The sequence below is a fragment of the Chelonoidis abingdonii genome, chromosome 2 (genome assembly GCF_003597395.2).
Source record: "Chelonoidis abingdonii isolate Lonesome George chromosome 2, CheloAbing_2.0, whole genome shotgun sequence".
Classification (NCBI taxonomy): Eukaryota; Metazoa; Chordata; order Testudines; family Testudinidae; genus Chelonoidis; species Chelonoidis abingdonii.
The window spans coordinates 175,582,952-175,603,405 of NC_133770.1; the positions used below are offsets into that span (position 1 = coordinate 175,582,952).

Sequence of the window (20,454 nt, forward strand, 5' to 3'; positions counted from 1 at the left end):
CTCGCCTTCATTTTATCTCACTAAAAACTCAGTGTTTCTTATTCCTGCATTCTTTATTACTTCATCACACAAATTGGGGGACACTGACACAGTAGCCCAGGAGGGTTGGAGGAGGAGGGAAGCAACAGGTGGGGTTGTTGCAGGGGCACCCCCTAGCGTGGCATGCAGCTCATCATTTCTGCGGGATCTCTGGGGCTCTAACCCAGAGCAGCTCTGCTCTCTGGTTCTCCAGTACACTTGCCCCATACTCTAGGCAGGACTGACTCTATTTTTAGACAAAACATAAAGAAGGGAATGACCCAGGGAGTCATTCCCATTTTTGTCCATGCGCCCCCAGCCGACTTCAGCAAGGCCAGCCAGGAGCACCCATGACAGCAGCAGACAGTATAAAAGGACTGATGACCAGCATCGCCAAGTTCCAATTGCAAACGGTGCAAAATGACTGATAACCATCATCTCATCGCCAATTTACAATGGCAGACACAATAGGGATGGTAACCATCTCTGCTACCTTGCAAAGGCAAATGAATGCTGCTGTGTAGCACTGCAGTACCGCCTCTGTCAGCAGCATCCAGTACACATAAGGACATACGGTGACAGTGACAAAAGGCAAAACGGGCTCCATGGTTGCCATGCTATGGCATCTCCCAGGGCAATCCAGAGAAAAAGGGCGCGAAATAATTGTCTGCTGTTGCTTTCACAGAGGAAGGACTGAGTGACGACATTTACCCAGAATCACCTGCGACACTGTTTTTGCCCCATCATGCATTGGGATCTCAACCCAGAGTACCAATGGGCGGGGAAGACTGTGGGAACTATGGGATAGCTAAGGGATAGCTACCCACAGTGCAACGCTCCAGAAATCGACACTAGCCTTGGTACATGGACACACACCACTGAATTATTGTGCTTTGTGTGGCCGCGTGCACTCGACTTTATACAATCTGTTTTACAAAACCGGTTTCTGTAAAATCGGAATAATCCCATAGTGTAGACATACCCTTGGACTAGAGTGGGCCCTTTGTCAGTGAGCAGGGAGGGACTCTTACAGTCTTCTCATGGCTGCAGTGAAAAGCTTGAAAATGCAAATTCAGGGCACCTTAAAGGTAAATAAAAAGGGCCTGATCATCCTTGTTGTACAATGAGCAGTCTTGATAGATGGACTCCTGAGTTTTGAATACGTAGCAGGCACAGCGCAGCCCTCTTTTCTCCAGCAGCCTCCGCGGGCAGATCCGAGAGCACCAGAAGCATCGGTGGCTTTGCCCTTGTCCAGGGTCCCACGTCCCTCTCCTGGGCAGTGGCGCTGCCCGCTCAGAGCTGACTGCAAGGGCCGCTCCGCGATATTCCCGCCTTCTCCTGCCGCCGTCCCGCCCTTTGCCTCTGCTAGTTCCCCCTGTGGCACGGTCCCGCACGGGGGCCAGCTCGGGGAACAGGGGCTGTGCCTCTGCAGGCTAATCAGAGCGGGAAGTGGTGCCTGCCTGGGCGGGGGCGCTTACGGCTACCTGCAGAGGCTCGCTCCTCCACGCTGCAGGGGGCGCGGTGGGCTCCAGGCGCAGCCGTTCGGCTGGGCTGATGTCGCTCTTTGCATTTGCCGCCGCCTCGGTGCTGCATCAGGAAGTCGGGTCTTGCTTTTGGCGGTGCCTGCAGCTGCCCCCGGAGCCGGCTTGAGACCTGAAGCAGCCCCGCCCCCACCGTACCCCATTATCCAATCAGCGGCCCCACCACCCGACACTGCCGGGTTCTGTGCCCGGGCTTTTGTCTTATTAAGGAATCTACGCTGCTCCTGATTGGTTGGCGGAGGCCGCCGCGGCTGCTTTTCAAGCCGGGGAGCGAGGGAGGGCGCGCGCGCTTGGGAGTGCGAACCCGAAATCCTAGCGCGAGCGAGCCTGGGGCTGCTGCCGGGAGCGGCGCGGCGCGCGGGGCTGCACCTGTGCGGCTGCACGGAAATGCCCTAGTAGCCAGCAGTAGTAGGAGCTTGGGCAGACCCCGCCCCCTTGCAGTAGCTCAGTTTCCAACTCTTCATCTTTGGTCCAGGCAGCACCGTGCAGCCCATGCCCTTGCCAGCCCCAGCAGCCCACGTCACCGCATCCAACACCTTGTCCGCCCTGCTCCTCCCACAAGCGGCTGCAGCGCAGGTCCTTCTCTTATCATCTTTACTCCCTGCTCCACCTCTTGCACCTTGGTCACGGTCTCCTCCCAACTCCTGCTAAACCGCAGTGCCAGGAACTGGGCCCCTCCCCTCCAGACTTATGGCACAGGACGCCTGCCCCAGCTCTGCACTCACTGTAGGGGACTGTGCAGACATGAATCCCAGGAATGTGGCTCTCATCACGGGCATCACTGGCCAAGTAAGTGTTTGGGGGGGACTGGAGAAGAATACAAATGTAATTGCTTCTTTCTTCTACCCCAGTCGTTAGGCAGGGTCAGGGGTTAGTGACACGTGGATTGCCTCTATCTACACGTGTCTCTGCTTGATTTGTTAGCTAAGTACAGTAAGCTGTCTATTGCCACACTGCTCAGCATGTGTCAGCTCCCTGCTGTCCATCAGTATGTATTGCATTGATACTCTACTAGAAATAAGGACCGCTATTACTTACCAAACCATATTTGGCCCAACTTCATCCTTAACTGTTATTACTGAAGAGAGGAAAGAAACATTTGCAACAGGTATGTAAGAACAGTGTCTCATCTCCTGTTTTCTACAGTTTTACAACTTTTAGTGTAGCCCATCCTGTGCTGTTTACATGCAAAAATGAAGTCACCTGGATCTTAATATACAGTTTATCTGTGAGCACTTGATTTACAAGACACAATTCTTGGGAGATGAATGAAGAAAAACATTAAAGGCTGCTGCAATAGGAATATGTTTTTTGGCTTGACAGGCAAAGGATTGCTTTTCCATACAAGAATGAGGGAACATTGTTTTCTTAACTTGGTGGCCAGGTGTAGCTTTGCAGGTAAAATATAATCACTTCCCCAATGAAACAAACTTCCTTGCAGTTGAAATTTGATACAGTGCTTCTTTATGGCTGCTAATTATTGGATCTAAATTGAGGTGCCTAGAGCTAGATTTCTCTCTCTTTCTTTCCCCCCCCCCCCCCATCGCAGATGTTGAATGCCTATGACTCCAGTTGAAATAATGAGAGCTGTGAGGGCTCAGCGTTTTGGAATGTCCGTCTCAAGTTGAACACCAAAACTAGCAGGAGCTTTTGCAAAAATTGGCTTAGGTGGCTCGTCCAAACCCACATAACAGTCTAATGATAGAGTTGGCAATATAACCTAATCCATAGTCCCTTGTTCTGTGCACTAGATATTGCTGCCTTGTAGAAGGAAGAGACTATTGCAGAGTTGCAGCAAAAACTATAATTCTTAGGAATCTTTTAATACAAATACATGTATCTGAGTCTTTGTTTACAGCAGCCCTTATACCAGGAAGTGTGAGCCCTATTCTGAGACTAGAGCTGGACAGAACAAAAATGTTGCGGAATTCCTTTCACTGTGCCTTGGCCTCCTTTTTGGAATTGTTGCAGAATAGGTATATTCACCTGACATCATAACAACTTCCTGGCAGGCTCTTTTGGTGGGAGACATTCTTCCAAAGTACCCATAATGTAGTATGTAGTAGTGTAAGAAACGCACATTGAGAGAGGCATGGGGCTTGCAGCTTCTCTGAGAGCTCAAAAATAAGAACAAATGCTGGTCTTGACACTTAGTCTAAATAGCATGACCTTGCCCATATCATCTCACTTTCATAACCTTGCATCTGGCAACACTGTTGCCATAAAGGCTAATAAATGTACATGTTCGGTAGCAGGACTCAGATAATCCAACCTGGTATTGTTATTTACAGGAAATGCTTTCCTTTACTCCAGCGTTTCCCAACCTTGGGAAGCAGATTGTGTAGGGAAAGCCCCTGGCAGGCTGGATCAGTTTGTTTACCTGCCGCATCTGTGGGTCTGGCCGATCACGGCTCCCACTGGCCACGGTTCGCCACTCCAGGCCAATGGTAGCTGCTGGAAGCGGCGGCCAGTACGTCCCTCGGCCCACGCTGCTTCCAGCAGCTCCCATTGGCCTGGAGCAGTGAACCACTGCCAGTGGGAGCCACAATCGGCCAGACCTGCAGATGCGGCAGGTAAACAAACCGACCCGGCCTGCCAGGGGCTTTCCCTACACAAGCGGCATCTCAAGTTTGGGAAACACTGCTTTACCCTAAATGCATTTACTCAGTTTAAATTGCCCCCAAACCAACAAACTGTTAATTTCCAGTAGGGGACAATCAGTGACCCATGTACAGGTAACATTTCCACTTCTTTGTGAATACATTCTTGTCATCCTTGTAAACAGGATGTGTAGAGGACACAAATTGGAAACTACAGTGGACTGCCAGTGATTTATAAGGTGTCAGTTAACCTTGTGAAGGGCAAAGAGAATAAAGGACTTGAAAGCAAGCCTTGGGCTTGTCATGTTTAACATTAGTGGGGGATGATTTGGGAGAGTGAATGACTGCCAAAGCACACAACCACAGAACATACGTAGATATTTCTAGTATTTCTGAAACTGCATGGAGGAGCAGCAGCAGCCTCTTCCCTTCTCACATCCAACCCCCAGAAGAGGGAAAAATCCTGCCTATTTCCTTTGGCTGGTTGCACTGTTCCTTTGTATTTGATCTTCCTCTTTGGTTGTCTTTCCCAGGCCTCTCTAGTCCTTCAAGCTTTTTGCTTGTGGAATTTAGAAACTGGGTAGCTTCCCTATCCTTCTGCATAATTAGGCGGCTCAAACCAATTGATGCCAAGCAGATTTCGGCACTAAATGCTTATCAGTCTGGCTGATTAACCTTCACAGGGAAACGTCTAACTAGTTGCAGCAACTCCTCAAAAGAGGTGTTTGGAGCAGTCACAGCACTGAAATTATCCTGCGTGCCCCTTGTGTTGCACAGGCCCTTCTTCCTCTGAGAAGCAGCATTCTCTTGGCCTCACCTACACCAGCGTGGGCATAGTGGGAATTCCATACCTCTGTGAGAGACTCAGTAACACAAGAATCAGGGTAATGGAGCTAGGAGCCCTTTTCCACTCTTTCCCCTCCCTCATGCCCACCCCCAAACCAAACTAAAAGCTGTTGCATCTTCAGGCACCTTTTGAGCCCAGGACAGATGAAATGTTCTTCCTCTAAGTCAAACTCAGGTTTACTTCAGAAGGTTGTGGTTCCCTGGGCCTAAAGGGCAATGTGACAGCTTGAAAGTGAATCAGCAGTCCAGTTTCCAGTTTGTTCCCCTTCCACGAATGCAACTTAGTGGTAAGACCAAACTTCCTCGGGCTCTGCAACAGACATGGATGTCTCCCTCTGCAAAACTGTTAGGTAGGCTTCCTTTTGTGCTGTGTGCTGCAAGGTCACATTTGAGTTTTATATATTTCACATCAGCTCTTTTGCTCACTTGTTCTGTCTCTGCAGAACGGAGTGAAGTGGCTGTGGAGGTAGTAGTAAGGTGTTGGCGATGGGAGGATGGGGGAAAGGAGGGTTAGAGCAGGTAGGATTTAGAGCCCCTTTTTGTAAAGGTACTCAAACATCCCAGCTATTGTAGCTCTAAATTTTCAGGTAGTCTAGCATAAGTCTGAATTGGGAGCATAGCATAAGTATATTGTCCTGTGTCTCAGAATCTGGGTTTCTTTTTCTCATTGCTCCTTAGACAAATCAAAAATTGAAGATTTTTCTTCATTAATTCAGTTGCCCCCACCTCTTCACACAGACTATTACTTTTCCCAGCAACTTTCTGACTTCTCCTCTATACTGGACTCCTGTATACTGGCTGAAATGCTCTTATTTCTGCCTGTCTAGGCCTTCAAACAAACAATTAAGCAAAGATGTTGGAGGTAGAAGAGAAAGTAGTGGTATCAGAGCCTGCCTCCTTTTGGTCCTATTTCTGAAAAGTCACTAGAGCCTGTGGTTGCAGGTGAGGTTGGGGGAGGTGGAATAGGGAATATAAGCGTAATCCTTACAAAAGCTTTGTTTACTGTGTTAAAATCCTTTGCTAAAATTACTAGGCACATTGCTGCAACTCTATTAAACGCTGTTCGATTTCTTTTGCCACTCCTGCTTTGTACATGCATTGTTGAGCAGGCGTATTTTGTCCCACACAGATTGATTATTGCAGCAATTTTTACGTGAATGCTAGAACATGTATTTGCTGCACCTGCTCTGTAGATGGAGGACTTCCTTCTCTAGGAGTGCCCACCTGGTATCTTTTGCTGGTGCTAAAGTCTTAAATTAAAACAAAGAAAAATCAAAATATACAGTCTGTCAAAAAAAATCATAAATCAAAAATAGTATACACTAAGTTTTAAAGACAAGTTGGTTTTTCTGAGATTGGGGTCTAGTTTAGTTCTAGGCTGATTTGAGTATTAGTTAGCCTTTTATTCTTAACTAGATTTAAGGTTGTTGTAGAATAATGGTATAACTTGTAGGTCTGGATTAGTTGCATAATTAAATTGGAACATCCGTATTAAAGAGACTGACACAGTGTATGGAGAACAAATATAACAGGTACATGATAAGCAAATTCTCTGATCCAGCTGGTTTTTCAGCTACAGGAATGTACTTCCTTTGGGCAAAGGATGCTGCAGGTCTTGGCTTTTTTCCCAGTGAGGTTACTAAAGTAGTTGAAAGTAGATAAACTTGTTTGTCCTGTAGAAGTGTGGTGGCTATAGTATATTTGAACAGTGGGATGGAAGGGGAAAAAACCTTTGTAGTTTGTTACTGTATACAGTGAGTAATGGAAAATATTTCAGAGATTTTTTTTGTAAGTTTTGCATTTAGATGATGTACACAAGTGCAGCCGGGACTCGACCTTCTCCAGCAGGAGGAGGGGAGCCACACCGGCTCACTACACCCCGGTGGGTCCGGGAAAACAGCCCGGCAGTCCTCACAGCAATCGCCTGCCCTGTGGGGGCAAGGGGCTCAGATCCATCGGCAGGGCTGAGCCATAATAACCGCTATAAGCCTGGCCCTATGTCAGGGCGGAGCAGCGAACACTGAGTCAGGAAGCTGAGCAACAACCACAGTTAAGGCCCAGCACTAGGTCAGGGCAGGGCAGCAAACACTGAGTCAGGAAGCTCAGGCCCTCAGGCAGGGCTGAGCAGTAGTAACAGTTATGATAGGCTTTGGTTTCCTCAGGCCAGGGAGAGGGGGAGTCTGCCACGCAGGAGTTGGGTGGCAGGGGGGATGCAGGCCCTCCCACTCCACTGCGTCCCAACCCAGGGCCCTAGCAGCGGCTGAAGATCTGCTGCTTAGTCAGTGGGGATGCTGGCCACAACACACTGACATAGGCTCTGGTAAGGCTACAACCAGACTGGGGTCGGCTGCCCCTGGGCTACTTCCGTACTCCCCTTCAGGCCCTACCTGGGTCCTGATGTCCGCCTTTGCGGGGTCCAGGAGCATGGGCTCATCGCAGCTGGGTCCTATTGGCATCCAGCAGGGATGGGCGGTCAAAGCCCACCCACTTCTAAAGGACCTCCCCCCCATCGCGGCCGGGTGGTAGGTCTGGCGACTCTTCCGGGTAGCAGGCGCGGGGGAGCTGCGGTGGCTCCTCCGGGTAGGAGGCGCGGGGGAGCTCAGGCCAGTCTGGGCGGCTGCCCTGGGTCACAGGAGGTTCCCAGTCTCAAGCTCCCTGAGGGACATCTGCTCACTCCAACTGCTGGGGCCTGACTGAACTCTGAGGGCCGGCCTTTATAGTTCCGGGTCGGCGCCTGACCCTTTGAGGGGCGGGCTCAGAGCTCTTTAGCTCCACCCACTCTGGCCTCTGACTGGGCTCTTCCTCCCCTGGGCTGGAGGGGAGCCACACCACCTCACTACACATGAGTAGGCCAGATCATAACTGTTTACCTTGAAATCCCATGTAGCAAAGAGTTTTCACTGGCTGCAGTGAAATCTAGTGTAGAGGAAAGAGCTCTTTCTCAGAAGCTCCTCTGTCCCTAAAAGTGCCCAGATACAAGCTTATGCTATCAAGAGAGTCAGTAGGAAAAAATTGTGGCTCTGACTACTTCACCTCCCTCCCTTATGGATAATAAGTATCCAGCTTTATGTTGTCTTCTGGCATTTCCTCTCTTTCTTGAAAAGATGGCATGTCTTCACACCTTCTGCTGTCCTGGGTGAGTATGCCCTACTTTTTCATTCTAATGAGTTGGTCCTGCCAGAATAGGGTTGAGGCACACGATTAACAGATGTTGTGCTGTCAGTTTCAGTTTTCTACCTGTTCTGGCACTTCTCATGAGTGTTAGTCACTTCATTTTTGAAGCACTGTGTTCACCTATGACACTATAAATAATAATAAATTAAAAGTTGAAGGAAATCCTGTGCATCAGTCCCTAACTTGTAATGACTGCATCTGTTATTCCTAGTAACGCTTCCCAACTTTTTTCATGTTCTGCTTCATGAAATGAGTGAACCTCTCTACGGGCATGAAAATGTAAGATTGGTATGCATAGAAGGAAAGGAAGTGCCATATAATACAAGAAATATTTGTGCATACTCCTCTTCCAGTTCTTTCAGATACTTGCTTTCTACTTTGGAGGCTCTTCTGCCACTAGCAAATATATGCCCCCTAGACTCCCTACCACCTGTCCTTTCCTCCTTGTCTTACGTTCATGTGCTCTTGCCAGTATGGAAACCAGAACTGCAAGACTCCTGCAACGCTAGTCTTAGTTTAACCTTCAGATGCGGAGGCCCATCAGTAGTCATACTGCAGTGGTTCTGTGTTGCTGCCAAATTTAACTTCCATTTGACTTGCGTACGATTCTGAATATCTTTTTTTTTTTTTGGTATTTGTATTAGATTGCCAAGGGATATTTGTCAGTGATGCGGATGACGGAATGCGTGGTTTTCTTCCTGCTGTTACTTCCCTCTGTGCTTCTTTTCAGAAGAAGTGACGCAGAATTGCCTTCTTGCATTTGGTGTATTACAGGGAAGCCTAACAATTCTTTTCTTTCATGCCCCACTAATACAAAAACTGTATCTGTAATGTTTTTGCATTTCAGGTAGAAATTTATAGTACTAGTGGGGCTGGTACAGTCTTTCCTTTAGTTCAGGGGTAGGCAACCTATGGCACGTGTGCCGAAGGCGGCACACAAGCTGATTTTCAGTGACGCTCACGCTGCCTGGGTCCTGGCCACCATCCCGGGGGTTCTGTGTTCTACTTTAATTTTAAATGAAGCTTCTTAAACATTTTAAAAACCTTATTTACTTTACATACAACAATAGTTTAATTATATATTATAGACTTATAGAGAAACATTTTAACATTTTTAGAAGGTCTATTACTGGCATGCGAAACCTTAAATTAGAGTGAATAAATGAAGACTTGGCACACCACTTCTGAAAGGTTGCCAACCCCTGCCTTAGTTTCTTATACAGCACTGAGCACATCGTCAGCATTAAATAGACTCTTTTCTCCAAAAGCTGTATTAAACTTTCATTATTTATTTAAAGTTATATCAAATGCAGCAAGCATTTGTTAATACAGTATTAGGACTCTGATTTTAATTATATGAAAGTCAGGATACTTGTTAATGCAGTACAGTTGTCTTTCAGTATGTTCATACCTAACCTTTGTGTGCAAAAGTACAGAATCCCATGCTGTCTCGGGGTATCTGGCCTCTTTGAATGAATTAGGTCTAGCTCCCTGTGCCTGAACAGGGGCTCCTCCTTTGGCCAGTGAAGAGAACAGTCCAGCACCTGGGGACTATAAAGGACCGGGAATCTGAGGGGGTATGGGGGAAACCTTGGTGAGAACCAGTTGGGAAAAGTCTGGAAGAGGTGTCTGGGGAAAGCTGCAGAGAGCAGAAAGCTCTCCAGGCTCTCCCTGGGAAGAGAGAGGAATGAACAGGAAGCAGTGGAGGGGCTAGCTAGCTGTTCTCCTGAGCCAGAGAGAGCCAATACCAGAGCAGGGTGGACAGGGCAGATATCTAAGACCAGCGGAGGGTGATGTCTGATGGCTCTCAGAACCGGAGAGCTTAAGCCAGGGGGCCAAAGAGGGCAGTGCTGGAGAGTCTGGTTGCGGTGAAGGATGCTAGGGCTGTATATTGGTGGATTGCAGTGTTTGGAATCATTATATGCAGTGGGCTTTATTTTGCAATAAATTAAGCCCACAAGGGCTGTTTCCACAGAGAAAGACTCTTTGGACTATTTCTGGGGACTTAGTAGGAGGTAAACTGAGGCAGGGGGTTCATATCTTGCTCTGGGGCCTGCAGGTAGAGGGTGCTGTAGGTGGGGATGCTATGTGTCACGTGTATAGAAAAGATACATTTTACTTCAGAAGTATTTACAAAATATTATGTCCTATTACACTTTGCTCATATGGGCATTGTCTGTACTAACAATTTTTGGAAGTGTCCTGCTATTTGTGTGACCACTGGTTGAAACGCTTACGTAGACAGGGTTTGGGTGTCTTTACTATGCTTGTCTAGATCTGCTCTGATTAAAGAAGGTCAACTTTTTTTTTTTAATTGCCTGGTCTCTAGAGGTTGAGAGTTTCATTGCTGCCTGTAGGATTTTTTAGTATGTGCAGTGAAACTGAACAGAGTGTTATAAATTTTGGACTACTGTTTGGGTAACTTCTTAGTAGCAGGAAAGGCAGTGGAGCTGTGGCTATGCAAACTCATGAGAATGTTGCTTCCATTTGTTTGCACTTGGTTCATAGTTCTAAGGTTATATTTCACAGCTGCAAATACTAAAATCCCTTCTATAAATGTGAGCTTAATTCTCTAGAAATTTATGGCTTGGGCCCCCCCACCCCCAAACTGAATAGGCAACTGACACCGTTCTGTTTGTTGGTGCCTTTGTAAAGGCCATGAGGCTAGAACCAACTCTTGAAGCCTTGATAAGCTTCTGTTATTTCAGCTCTCTGTGAGTAATTGCGCCCTGGTGGTGAGGAGCTGAGCTGGGAGCAATCAGGGAGATTTGGTGTAAAAAGTAATTTGCTAGGTGAACTCCAGAGCTGTGAACAAAGGCAGCTAACCAAAATGTTTCAGAGAGTTGAGAGGGACTGTGTCGTTCAGATCTACATGCAATTTTGAGATGGCCAAGGGTGGAACAATAGCAGTGACTTGCAACAGATGTGCCATGTTTTTCCTGCTGAAGCCAGAAGGGATGTCCTATTCATAAATTTGGTGGTCTTGGTGTTACTGAAACCTGGTGTCAGTTCCCTGACTGGAATGTTAAAATCGATGGATATAACTTATTTCAGAAAAATTGAGTGGGCAAAAAGGGAGGGGGAATGGCACACAATCTAAAATGGCATTTCCTGTTTCCAGGTTACTGACAACTGAGAAAATGATCTGATCCATAAGCATTCAAATGTCCTAACAGGTAAAGCACAAAATGGGGTATTAGGTGGTGTCTGCTACAAACCACCAAATCGCACTAGCAAACAGGACAACTGCCTCATTATGCACTTGTCTGCAATGTGTAGGGGGGGAAAAGCTGTGAGAGTATGATGGACTTCAATTTGAGTGACATATGCTCGAGGTCTTACGCTGCTAGCACATCAGGCAAGGGATAGCTCAGTGGTTTGGGCATTGGTCTGCTAAACTCAGGGTTGTGAGTTCAGCCCTTGAGGGGGCCATTTAGGGATTGGGGGAAAGAGTCAGGGACAGTACTTGGTCCTGCTGGTGGAGGCAGGGGACTGGACTCAATGACCTTTCAAGGTCCCTTCTAACTCTGAGAGGTATATCTCCATATATTTAAATCATCATCCTTAGAATTTCTAAATAATTCTAGATGACAATTTCCTAGCTAAAAAAAGTGTTGCATCCAACATGGGAGAATTTTGTGTTAGACCTAGTCTTAACCAGTAAAGAGGAACTTATCACAGAATTAAAAATAATGGTACTTTAGGTACAAATGATCATGAGTTGATTACATTGATAATGTACAAACAGAATAAAGTAAAAACCAGTGATATATGTACTTGGTGCTTTAAAAGGGCCAATTTCACAAAGCTGAGAACAATTTGAGTCAAATTCACTAGATGCCTCAAAAGCCACAGTCAGGGCCAACTCTAGGTTTTTTGCTGCCCCAAGCAAAAAAATTTTTGGCTGCCCCCAGTCCCAGCCCTGGGCTCCCCTCTGCACCCCCCTACTGCCCCAGCCCTGGCTTTCCCCACCCCCTGCCACCCCAGCGCTGTGCTTCCCCCCTCCCCTCCCACCAGTGCCCCCCTCACACACCTCCTGCTGCCCCAGCCCTGGGCTCTCACCCCCCACCTGCACCCTCCTTCCGCCCCAGCCCTGGGTCACTGGTAACTCGCCCCAGGGCAGGTCATTCAGTGGGAATTTTGGATGTGCACAAAACACAGACAGGATTGGTTCCCATATGGTTACAGAGCTGCAGTAAAGTGGAACAATTTTCAGCTTGTGTGATTGGAGGATATCTGGATGTATATTATAAGACTGTCCTCCATAAATGAGGAAAAGTTGAGGTGCTTTTATTATTCTTTTGTTCCACTCTTTCTTTCTATGGGGAATTTGCCAATGCAATATCACTGTGTTCCTTTTAAACAAACAAAAAAGACAACGGCTGTTGAAAATAGCAATTCCAGTCCTAATAACCACTGGGAAGCGTTTCTTGCTCAATTTTAGTCTACTTTTTCTACAGCAAGTTACAGTGGATCAGTATATTTGATTTGGGAGAAATGAAGTAACAGCTGCCCAAACTGAGCTTGAGCACTCCTGAATTTTGAGGTGTTCAAATCTGGAAGGCGTGCTGTGTCTGTGTGGTTGGGGAGGCGGCTGTGGCTCGTGGGAGCACAGATGCATGTATGCAGCCGAGCGTGTCTGGAGCTGAGTGGACGCAGCACCGTCTGATGGCACGTAAGGGGCTGGGGGTTGGAAAAGGGTAGGGGTTCCAGGGGCTAGTCAAACCGACAGGAGCCAGGGGGGGTGATGGGTGGAGGTTCGGGGGGCAGTCGCAGTGGCAGGGAGAAGGGGGGGTTAGGATCAAGTCCAGGGGTGCAGGACTGTTCAGGGGAAGCCAGCGTTGGATAGCATGGGAGTCCCAGTGGTTTTGTCAGGGGACAGGTAGGGGACTATGGTCCTGGGAAGCTGGGGGGGGTCTCAGGAGGAGACAAGGAGAAGGGAGGTTTAGATAAGGAGTGGGGTCCTAAGGGGCAGTTAGGGGCAGGGGTCCTGGGAGGGGGCAATCAGGGGACAAGGACCAGCAGTGCTTAGATAGGGAGTGGGGTCCTGGAGGGCAGTAGGGGCAGGGATCATGGGAGGGGGTGATCAGGGGAGGGGAGTTGGATGGGTTGGGGTTTCTGTGGGGGGCAGTCGGAGGGAGTGGATGGTGGGGCTTCCCTCCCCGTGGAGTGTCCTGTTTTTTGAATGTTAAAATATGGTCTCGCTACCACTCTCCACTCACAACACACTGCCGCATGAGGTCCCCCTCCTTCCTTTCCAGTTGGTAGTGGCCAAGGGAATGCTGGGAAATGTAGTTCTTTCCCTGTTCCAGGGCTGGCTCTATAGGCAGGGAGCTAACTAAGGAACTACAGCTCCCGGAGCCCCATGTTGGTTCTCAGCTCCCATGCCGCCGCTGCAAATGGGCTGCCCCAAGCAGGTGCGTGCTTTGCTGGTGGCTAGAGCTGCCCCTGGCCACGATGAAGGAAGGCCATATTGGTTAAAAAGCTGACTGGGTTTAGATGAGAAATAAGGCAGCTGTAAATAAAGTGTGTATATAAACAAATAGAAGAAAGGAGAGGTTGATAGGAATGAATATAAATCAGATGCTTGAACTATAGAAAATTAATAAGGGCAGCAAAGGGACACAGTGAAAACTCTCTGGCTGGCCCAATTAAGGACAATAAGAAGTGTAAGTATACTAGGAACAAAAAGAATCCTGTCCATTATTTGATGGAAATGGTGGCATTATCAAAAATAATGTGGAAATGTTAAAAGTTTTCAGTAAATTATTTCTGCTCTGTATTTGGAGAGAACAGATGTAGCCATATCATATTATGATACTTTTTCTAGTCCACTAGTATCTCAGGAGTATTTTAAACAGCATTTACTAAAATTAGACTTTTTAAATCAACAGGTCTAGATAATTTGCATCCAAGAGTTTTTAAAAGGTCTAGTTAACTAGCACACTGGACTGTTGATGTTGATTTTTCAGTAACTCTTCGAGTACTGGGGATGTACCAGAAGACTGAAAGAAAGCTAATGTTATGTCTATGTTTAAAAAGGGTAAACAGGATGACCTAGATAATTATAGGCCTGTTAGTTTGAAATTGATCTTGTGCAAAGTAAAGGAGCAGTTGATATGGGACTCTATTTTTTTAATAAAGAAAGGAGGGTAATATAATGTCAATCAGTAAGGGCTTATGGAATTTAGATCCTGTCAAACTAACTTAATATCTTTTAATTTTTTTTTACGAGTTTGAGAGGTAATATTTTTGATGTAATAACTTTAGACTTCTGTAAGGCATTTGAGTTGGTACCACATAACATTTTTATTGAACTAGAATGATATGAAATTAATACTGCACATATTAAATGGATTGAAAACAGGATAACTGATAGGTCTCAATATGTAACTGTAAATGGGAAATTCTAATTGAGTGGATTTTTTTTTTTTAATGAGATTCTGGAGGGATAGATTCTTGGCCCTATGCTATTTAACCTTTTTGTTAATTACCTGGAAGAAAATATAAACCCATCTCTGATGAAGTTTGCAAATGACACAATGTGGTAAATAATAAAGAGTACAAGTCACTGATATAGAGCTATCTGGATCACCTGGTAAGCTGGGCAAAAGCAAACAATATGCGTTTTAACATGGCTAAATGTATGCACCTAGGAGCAAAGGATGTAGGCCATACTTACAGGATGAGGGACCATGTCCTGGTAAGCAGTGACTCTGAAAAAGATTTGGGGATCATGGTGGATAATCAGCTGAACATGAGCTCCCAGTGTGATTCTGTGGCCAAAAGAGCTAACAAGATCCTTGGATGCATAAACAGGATTCTTGAGGAGGAGAAGCGATGTTATTTAACCTCTGTTTACAGCACTAGCGTGACCACTGCCGAAATACTTTGTCCAGTTCTGGTACCCACAATTCAAGAATGATGATGATAAATTACAGCAGGTTCAGAGAAGAGCCATGAGAATAATTAAAGGATTTGAAAACTTGCCTTAGATTGAGCTCCTTGAGTCTATCACAAAATCTAGCTTAACAAAGAATATTAAGGGGTCGCTTGATTACAATCTTAAAAATACTTGTATAGGAAACAAATATTTGAAAATGGGCTCCTCATTCTAGCAGAGAACATGATCCAATGTCTGGAAGCTGAAGCTTAACAAATTCAGACTGGAAATAAGGCATACACTTTTAACAGTGAGAATAATTAACCATTGGAATAATTTATTGGGGTTGTGGTGTATTCTTCGTCACTGACAATTTTTAGTGAATTTAAATGTGAGTGTTTTTTCCAAAAGAAATGCTCAGGAATTGGGAAAGTTTTTTTTTTTTTTTTTTATTGCCTCTGTTATATATGAAGTCCGAATAATGAGTGGTCTCTTCTGGTCTTGGAATCTGACACTATGAACCTTTAAGAAAAGCTTCATACTTATCCATGGGAGTTTTCAATGTCTTTATGATCACAGCGTGGTATCTGTTTATAAATGCTAACTCTTTGTAATCACTAACATACAGTGATTGCCATTAAGCTGCAGTTTCCATGATATTTTTATATTATTGCAACCACTGTACAATGCAACTACTTCCTTCAAATTTTGCAGAGCCAAAATATTTTGAATTAGAACAAGAATGAGAAGTAAACTTTGAAGAAATTCACAAGATACTGATAAGAGTTTAAGAATGGAATAACCATCTTAACATTAACTGTGTCTCTAATACACCCATGTCTATAATACCATGTGTGCAAGTAAAATTTTTGTACTCTAGCATTAGTAGTGCATCATGTTCTGAAGAAGAGCTCTGTGTAAGCTTGAAAGCTTGTCTCTCTCTCCAACAGAAGTTGGTGTCTGTAGGACCTCTACCCCAATGTAACGCCACCCGATATAACATGAATTTGGATATAACACAGTAAAGTAGCGCTCGGGGGGGAGGAGCTGCACGCTCCAGCGGATCAAATCAAGTTCAATCTAATGTGGTTTCATCTATAATACGGTAAGATTTTTTGGCTCCCGAGGACAGCGTTATATCGAGGTAGAGGTATATTACATTACCCCAGGATAAGCATGGTGTTAAATATTTTTTTTTAAAAAAAATTGTGAAATGCAGGTGGAATTCCAAATAACTTAATTTGTTTGATTCTTTTCCAAATTAGTTTGGAGGGATATTTTTGAAACCCAGCTTTTCAAATCAGAAATTAACATTTCAGTCACTTAAGGAATAACAAAATCCAGATGTGCCGCACAAAATCATGTGTGTGTTAGTATTACTTACCTTTATCACATCTAGTTGGCTTTTTAATCAATTAAATTACAGGGAAATGTAACACAGGTTCTGCAAATTGAAAACAACCAGTATCTATAGACATTAAAATTCCCTAAACAATAATGCTGAACTTGCATAATTGAATTAGCTATAGTTCAGAAGAGATGGTTTAAATTATTACCAGTTTATAAAAATTTTAAGTTAATATTTAAATGTTTAAACTGGAAAATCTGATAGGGAAGCTGTATAGTTGGAATATCTGTGTGCTCAATCACTTGCTATCATGCTGGCACTTGGTATCACATACATACACCACTTTCATTTAAAACTGATTATCCAGACAAAGCCTACAGATTCTGTATTTACAATAGGAATACTTCAAGGAATTTCAGAATCTGCTAGCAAAATGCTCAGGACATCATTATTGGGATTGATTTTGTCACCTTTGCTTAGGTTGAGTAGTACTTTACAAATAGTCCCTATAAACATCAATCAAGCTTCTCATGGAGAACCATTAAAAGTGACCGAATCTGACTGGTACCTGTATTACATGAAATTCTTGATTCCTCTATATTGTATAGCCTATTGGAATCTTTACATTTCCCATTTTTTTTCTTCATTATCAGTGTAATAGGGTGGTTATACCTGGCAAAGTACATATGGCTGCAGTTAAATTTAGTTTTGTCGAGGGTACAGAGTCATATTTTTGTAGGGCTTGTTTTAGAGTTACTAATAAAATTTGCATACGTATCAACAAAATGTAAAAGCAGCAGAGAATCCTGTTGCACCTTATAGACTAACAGACGTTTTGGAGCATGAGCTTTTGTGGGTGAATACCCACTTCGTCAGATGCATGTCTATAAGGTGCCATAGGATTCTCTGCTGCTTTTACAGATCCAGACTAACACGGCTACCCCGCTGATACTTGATCAACAAAATGGTGATTCAGGAAACATTACTATGTGGTATAGTAATAATTCTTCTCTATTCCACATTTATATTAAAATATAATCAAACAGTTGCTAACTGTTTTTATAAAGATTATTTTTCGGAGATTACTATATTTATTGTGGCATACTGTACTATATTAAATAGGCCCATATAGCAGCAACTGGATTCACCCCCCCACCCCACCCCGACCAATATCTTGTACCATTGAAGTCTGTGGAAAGCTGTTGACTTAGATGGAACTATGATTGGGATTCACATCCTTTTCTGCTGTACCAGATATTAAAATTAAATATTTATTATCTTCATTAGTATTGGTCTTATATTGTAACCAACAAGGGATAGTAAATTACAGATAATCATGTATAAAGCAGTATATACATAGAGCCTGGATTACCCTCTACTTTGCTTAATTTAGGCCTGGAAATTCTATAGAGGCAGTGAACAAACAAAATCAGAATGTCTTAAAATCTATAATTCCTAAATACAATTGAGGTAATGCTTTCTTACATTAGTAGTGCTTAATCCTCTTATTTAAAAGGACACTATCAAAGCATTTTAAACTGTTTGAATTGCCTTTAACTTAGGTGTAATAGGAAATACCTTATGGATTTTAAATATCTAGTTTTTGGTTGTGGCTGCCAGTTGGACTGTGAAAACAAGCACCCCTTTTCCCACCTTCTTGCCATAGGGCCTCCCATTATTGTATGTCGGCAAAGAGGAAAAACAGCCCACTACTCCTTTTTTCCTGTGGGATGCTGATATGTTAAATATCAGCGAAAGAGTATTAACTTCTGCTTGACAAGTAGTGGAAAAGGACTAAATCTAGTTCAGCTCATAATAATAGGAACAAAAAATTGTCCCTTACTTTATTCCTGACTCAACTCCAAATATTTCCTTCTTTTTCACTAAGTTCTTGCATTAGAGGAATGAGAAGTTCAGTTCCACCCTCCTTGACTGTCTGTGTTGAGCTTCCTTCTCACCTAGCCCCACTACAATGTGCATCACGATGCTCTGACACTTGTGGACGCTATACCTTGGACGTTAAACATTCTCATTTCCCTACTTAGTTTTCCAAGACTTTTTTGGTTCTCTTTCTCCCACTTGAGTGTGCCCTTTAGTTTACCATTTCCATGCTGATGCATGGCGTGCTCTACTTTCATGTTCTTCGTGAACCATTTCTTTCGTCCCACTGTACTTGGCTCCACATGAACTTTCAGAAGTAACTTCTAGATGAACAGTTAAGTGGCCCTTTTATAGAAATATTAAGGTTTTCATGAAGGGTTTTCATGGATACTGTTCAGGAATATAAGAGATCTGAATTTTGCGTTTCTGACTGGGCTAATTCCATTTAAAAGTGCCATGTTGTGAGAAGAAAAATAGCCCAGTACTTTTACAGCAAGAACTTAAAGTCCCATGAAAATCTCTCTTGAAAGCTCACACTCTGTTTCCTCTGTTGGCTCAGGGAGGCTACGGCATTTCAGTGGGAGTTGAAAACTGTCCATATTTCTCTCATAAAAAGTCCCTATAATTACTTTCAAATGTTGACTTCATTGTATATGGCCTGTTTGTGTGTGAAGGGCAGGATGGAGGCCAGATTGTAGCCGCGGATGACTGGAAAAGGGAGTGGGTGGCCAAAAAAATAAGTAACGAGAATGTTCTGGTGACACAAATGCAAACCCACACTTTTAATGAAGGTTTGAAGTCTTGAGAGGTGCAATGCGCTAGCAAACTACAGTGTATCAAATTCAGTTCTAACCAGAATTTTAAAGAATCACAGTCTTGGGGTTTTTAATTGTTTCTATCTGATTCATGCTAAGAAGCGGTTTGTGTTTTAAAGGAACACCAACTGCTCTAGTCTGAATTTACCTATTTTTACAAGAAGCAGTAAAGATTACTGTACTTGAGAGAGTGTTTTCCAGCTCTATTTGTACATTTAACAGTATATAGTTCATCTGTTATTCACTTTTTTAAAGATAAGAATGTTATTTATTGACAATTTGTCAGGCATGCTAGAGATGAGGAGCCATGCCTGAAAATATTTGACTTAAAGGAACACATTCAACCTGAAATCTCAGCAAATATCTTAATGCATTTATTTTTACTTTCATTGCGGATCCAGAGATGAGAGGGGTAGGGGGCAGTAGAGTGTCAAACTGTTCTAATACATACAAGTGTGCTGTAGTACCCTGCATCCTTGTCATGACTTTACTCATGTGGAGGAAAAAAAAAAATCCAGAATTGGCACAACTCCCCAACATATACAAATTTAAAATAACCCCAAAACACCCACATTTAAATTACACCAGCACGTTGCCAAACTCTACAGAAATTATCCTCAGATGAGTGCTTTCAGAGGTAGTATATTTGCGATCCAAATTCATTAAGATACATGTCTTTAAGCTTAAGCTTGTTTTTCGTTTTAATTACTAGCCTATTGTAATTTTTTTGATGTGATCTGTTCACCATTGTCTCTAGTGTATGATGGTTTATAATGACCTCTGTCAGTATTAAGATGACTATTGTTTAAAAGGGTGATATTTTAAATTGGTACAGTGTCCTAATATACTATACACATTAGGAGAAAGCTATTCTGCATTCTAGAGACATGCCCTTGGTAGTTTGGCTTTATCCTTTTTAAAAAAAATTACTTTATATTGCAGGATCACCCAGCCTAAGTTCCCTCTAAGATGCACATCCATGCAGCAGCCTATTAAGTGCCATACAGGCGCTCAGGACTGCGGTGGGGGGAGATGCTTCTCCCCCAACCCCGGACATGCTGTGGGCTGGGGAGTGGTACCCCTCCCCCATTCCCAACCCAGCCCCAGGCCGGACCTTCTGCAGCCGAGGAAGAGGTGCGTCTTCTGCCCAGCCTGGGTGCTGCTGCAGAGAGAGTGAGCTGGTGAGAGTCCTCTCTCTCTCCCTTGTAGCACTGGGGCAGCCTGCACCCCAAGCCCCTCATCCTCAGCCCCACAGAGCCCACATTCCCAGCCGGAACCCTCAGCCTCCACACCCCAGCCCCCTCTGCCCAGTCTTCCTGAGCCCCTCATCTCTGACCCCACCCCAGAG

General features: G+C 44.4%; 1 protein-coding gene across 2 annotated transcripts in view; it reads left to right on the plus strand.

The window, feature by feature from the left end:
* Positions 1-1,584: 1,584 nt before the first annotated feature.
* The window catches only part of GMDS (GDP-mannose 4,6-dehydratase), a 560,814-nt gene continuing 541,944 nt past the window's right edge, over positions 1,585-20,454 (plus strand). Inside the window, exon 1 of one of the 2 annotated variants that reach the window (XM_032792438.2) lies at positions 1,585-2,348. In XM_032792438.2, the coding sequence (XP_032648329.1) occupies positions 2,250-2,348 (99 nt within the window). In that variant the 5' untranslated portion in view covers positions 1,585-2,249. The remainder of the gene's footprint in view (positions 2,349-20,454) is intronic. The other variant, XM_075062817.1, reaches the window with a different exon arrangement.